This window comes from Sinocyclocheilus rhinocerous, unplaced genomic scaffold (genome assembly GCF_001515625.1).
Source record: "Sinocyclocheilus rhinocerous isolate Xijiao unplaced genomic scaffold, SAMN03320098_v1.1 scaffold3775, whole genome shotgun sequence".
Lineage (NCBI taxonomy): Eukaryota > Metazoa > Chordata > Actinopteri > Cypriniformes > Cyprinidae > Sinocyclocheilus > Sinocyclocheilus rhinocerous.
In genome coordinates this window covers 4,950-9,943 of record NW_015657970.1, presented here as the reverse complement: position 1 = coordinate 9,943, position 4,994 = coordinate 4,950, and the positions used below count along the sequence as shown (strand labels likewise).

The following is a 4,994-nucleotide window of genomic DNA, read 5'->3' as shown; positions in this document are numbered from 1 at the left end:
TGAAGCTGGACAAACAGACTGGATCTCTGACCATCATGAACATCAGGACCGCAGATGCTGGACTTTATAGACTACAGATCATCAACAGCAGAATCAGCAACATGAAGAGATTCAGTGTTACTGTCGCTAGTGAGTATACTTTAGTGTTGATGCTCATTAAATATATACATCTTTGATCTAGTAGGTTGATCCACAAGTAGTCAGAGAAGTCATTAAAGGATTAGTTCACTTCCAGAATTAAAACTCCCTGATTATTTACTCACCCCCATGTCATCCAAGATGTTCATGTCTTTCTTCTTCAGTCTTCAATGGTGGCCAATGGGTTGAAGGTCCAAACTGCAGCTTCAGTGCAGCTTCAAAGTGTTCTACACGATCCCAGACGAGGAAGGGTCTTATCTAGTGAAATGATCGGTCATTTTCTAAAAAAAAAAAATATATAGATTTTTAACCAAACTAGCTTTTTAACCACAAATGCTCATCTTGCACTAGCTCTGCGATGCGCATGCATCTTCATGCATTGTGTAATCATGTTGGAAAGGTCACATGCAGTTAGTTCTTCATCTTTATATTACAGTTCAAAAAGGTAGGGCGAAAAACTCCCATCTTATTTTCTCCACCAACTTCAAAGTTGCCTGTCATTGTTGTTTTTCTTTTTTTTTTTTTTCTAAAGTTGTTTGACTTTGTTTGCATGTTCGCTTTGTAAACACTGGGTCGGTACTTTCCCCTACGTGACGCGTGACGCGTGTGTGATTATGTAACGCGTGAGGTTGAGCTAGTGCAAGATGAACATTTGTGATTAAAAGTCCACTATATGGAGAAAAATCCTGGAATGTTTTTCTCAAAAACGTTAATTTTTTTTTTTCAACTGAAGAAGGAAAGACATGAACATCTTGGATGACATTGGGGTGAATAAATGATCAGGAAATTTTTATTCTGGAAGTGAACTAATCCTTTAAGTATAAGTTCATCCATGAGACTCATGTATGTTTGTATGATGAGTGAATGTGTAAACCAATGTTTTTCTGCTGTTCGTTTGCGGAAAAGTTATGTTAGGTTATGAATCCAGACATATTTTTCTACCCACAGCATATATGATCTGTTGGAACAGGACTTTCCTGTTGTATAATTTTGTTTGTTGTATAATGAATTGTTCATTTCTTCTTCAGGTTCATCTGGTGTTGGTACAGATGAGGTGTCAGCATATGTGATGGAGGGAGATTCAATCATTCTAAATACTAATGTTAAAACAAACCTACAAGAAAGGATTAAATGGTTTTTTAAAGACATCCGCATAGCTCGAATCAATGGAGATCTCAGTAAGATCTGTTCAGGTGTTCAGTGTAATAAAGGTACTGAGAGATTCAGAGGCAGACTGAAGCTGGACAATCAGACTGGATCTCTGACCATCCTGAACATCAGCACCACAGACTCAGGACTTTATGAACTAGAGATCATCAGTGACAGAATCAGCATCATGAAGCACTTCAGTGTTGTTGTTCAAGGTGAGTCGTTATGTTTAATAGCAAGTCTTGTACATTTATAGCATTGTTCAGCAACGTATGTAAGAGCTGGTGTCGGACAACGATGAAGAAGAGGCTCCGGCAGAAGTAGAAACTCGTAGAATGTACCAGAATGTTTCTTAATGGTTAGCTGATAAATTTGTCATTTTTGAAAACTGAAAATATTTAGGCCATTTTCAAAATATCAACAAATAATGTTTTTCAGGCTGAAAGTTGAGATGGGGCGTAATGAATTCCTTTCATATCCACAGATCTTGATGTTGTGTAGTTGTTTTTTTTGTTTTTTTGTCTCAGAAATTCAAATTTATTTCTAAAGCACTGAATAAAACAACAGCGTTGACCATAGTGCTGTACAAACAGTAACACAATGAGCAGAAGACAACTTTTAAAAAGGGATCACATCCATATAATTAAATGAAATCAAAAAGTGCAACTTCATCAAGAGAGCAAGTAAGGGTACCAATACTGACTTATTAATACTTGCCAATATGATATTTCAAGCATTTTAGATGTGCAGGCTGTTTAGGAAGATGAATGTCTCTGCAAGATAAGAAATGTGTTATTTAGAATCACATGATTCGGTTTAATTATTATTATTATTTTATTTTTTTGTACTTTTTAAGGGGTGGCTTCTTTAGACTTGTAAGGAAACGGTCACTGTTATGATTAGCCTTGTCGCTTTTCCACCCTCGGGCTGAAGTGTTCTCCTTGCTTAACCGTTCTGTTGGTGGTTTCGTTTCCACTGTTGGTCTGATAATTATGGAGGCGGTCCAATGCAACATTTTGATGCAAAATTACAGTATGTTTTATAGTAGATGTCAAGAGATCAAACGAAAATTTGATTCTTCATGTCATTACCGTTTTTAAGAGAAGCTTCCCATATTTAAGACATGTTAACTTAATCTTAAATATCTGGATATCAGCATATGAAATATTTAGTCTTGTTCTCTTTGTGTAACTGAACCATCAATCCTGTTGATTTCTTCTGTGATTCTGTGTTTTAGAATCGTGCTGGAGACCTTTCCCCTAATCAGATTGAAGCTCTGCTGATGAGTGAGACGTCCTCTAATCAGTCTGAGACTCATGCTGCCAATGAGACGTCACAGTAACATTATTATTTTGATTGTTTCATTGAAAGAGAACATGAAGAGAAGATTGGAAATGAGAGAAGAGCATCAGCTGAAACTCACAACACTCAGAAACACAATACCATGATTTCAGTATTACTGAAATGTCACCTAATACAAACTAATTTACAATATAATTTATAATTCAATTAAGTGATTTAAATAATACATTAAAGAATTGAATCTATATTTAAATAACGTAGGTGTTGCTTCAGAAATACAAATAATTAGCAAAAAAGTAATAAAAAGTATAAAGACAGTTCATTTAGAAATGAATGTGAAACAAGTCATTTGAATCAAGTAATTTAATACTTAAAAACAATCAGTTTTTACAGAGGAGCTGTCATCAATCAACTCACAGGTACTGAATTGAGTCTGTACTACCAATACTAGTAATATTACAGTCTTTAAAGTTGTGCTGTTGTCGTTTGACAACACTAGAGAGGAACATGCCTAATGAAAACACCAGTGTGCTGTTATTCATAACATTCATATTACTCAAAGCTGGTGTTTATAGCAGGAATCAGTTTATTTGTGTTTGAGTCTACGAAGCAGTTTGTTTGTTTTGGTGTTGCAGCTGTATGGTTAAAGAAAGGTTGAATGTTCAAATCCTGCAAGGGTTGATCCATGAAATCTCACCACTGTGTCCTTGATCAAACTCTGAAACTCAGGATTTGAACCTGCAACAACTGCACTGAAAGACACGGTGGAGAGAAGCAGCAACCAAATGCCAAATATGTGTTATTTTGTTATATATTTTCATAACTGTTACTGGATGCTAAATAAGCTTTTTACTGGTATATTAAGCAACTGAAGGGTGTTTAAGCACACTTAAAGGAATAATTCACATGAAAATTAAAACTCAGCCATCCAAGATGTAGATGAGTTTGTTTCTTCATCAGAACAGCTTTGGAGAAATCTAGCATTAGAGCACCAGTGAATCCTGCAGTGAATAGTAAAAACAGCCAGAAGGACATGAGACAACAATGAACACAGGAAACACACAGTAGGGACTAACAATGCTGGGAATATAACAATCAGGGACTGATCGAACAAGAAAAACTACAAAGGACCATGTGACAGGAAACAGGAATACAACTTAAACATAAAAGTCCAGGGACAGAACCAGGTAAAATCATTAAGGTGTTTTAACTTGAACCTGTAGCTTCTGGCCAAAATATAAGTTCTTAATGCATAATAACCTCCAAAATATGTTCCATTGAAGAAACAAACTCAACTACATTTTGGACGGCTTTAGGGTGACTACATTTTCAGCACATTTTCATTTTTGGGTGAATTTTTCCTTTAACATGCATTTATTGGTAAAACAACAATATTATAATGTGCATACATGTGTATTATAATCTTAAGATGTTTGCTACAGAAGTTAGAAGTGTATCATGCTTATTTTTGTAAAGTTCTCAGAAAAGACTGCACTGTCAGAGCTGAAGTACTGTAATATGCCAAACTCCTCACAAAAACCTCATCAAAAATGGTTTGTTTTCCAAACACAGTATTAAGAATCAAGTTTAATTTGTGTAAAATCAGTTATGTTACCTTATGTTGCCTATATGGGCAGTATTTCAGATACATGTATTTAAAATACATATTTGAAATACAAAATATTATTTTGTATTTTAAAGCCTTTGGCAAAAATCAGATGTAATTTGTATTTAAATGCATTTAAAATGAGTATTTTCAAAATAAAATACTTTGTGCCAGTCAACCTCTTTATCAGCGTGCTGATTTAGTTCAGACATGAACTCCCCACAACCCCAACATTCATCACGTGAGCTGCAGCTGTACAACTCCATTCAGCATTGGGTGAGTGACTTTTCTGGAATAAGATGAGGTCAGGATGTCATGGTCAATTGTATTTGTTGATTAAAGTTAAAATAGTGCATCATTCAGATTTGCCTTCAGTTAACATGAAAGAAGAAAAGAGCACTGACAAGGGAACAAATAGTGTTTGTCAATCAGTTTTGATAATCGGTTGTTGTTTTTCATTAACTAGCTTGTCAAATGTTTAAAGCATTACTCCATGTTAGGTCTGGGTGATATGACAATATTGTGGCGATGATATAAAGTGTGAATAGTTCAATCAAGTGTGAATATATCCGTGCAGCTTTAAGTGGGAAAACATTGGAGTGGATAAAGAAGCATGGACGGATGGTTGAGTAATGGAGTGTGATGTGCTGCACTTATTATAAGTGCAGTATGCCGTGAAAGGAAATTCAAGTTCACACTCGCACTTTGGCAGGCAGTTTTTTGTGCGCGCGCACAAGTAGGCCTACATTTCTGTCTTAAAGGGTTAGTTCACCCAAAAATGAAAATTCTGTCATTAATT

At 35.4% G+C, this 4,994-nt stretch overlaps 1 protein-coding gene across 1 annotated transcript; it reads left to right on the top strand.

Annotated features, from left to right (window-relative positions):
* The first annotated feature begins 6 nt into the window (after window positions 1–6).
* On the top strand, window positions 7–2,629 carry LOC107721941 (uncharacterized). The gene is made up of 4 exons (XM_016530174.1): window positions 7–129; window positions 1,167–1,502; window positions 1,567–1,634; window positions 2,525–2,629. Exons 1-4 carry the CDS (start codon window positions 36–38, stop codon window positions 2,627–2,629), a joined length of 603 nt encoding a protein of 200 aa, XP_016385660.1. The 5' UTR covers window positions 7–35.
* Window positions 2,630–4,994: the final 2,365 nt, after the last annotated feature.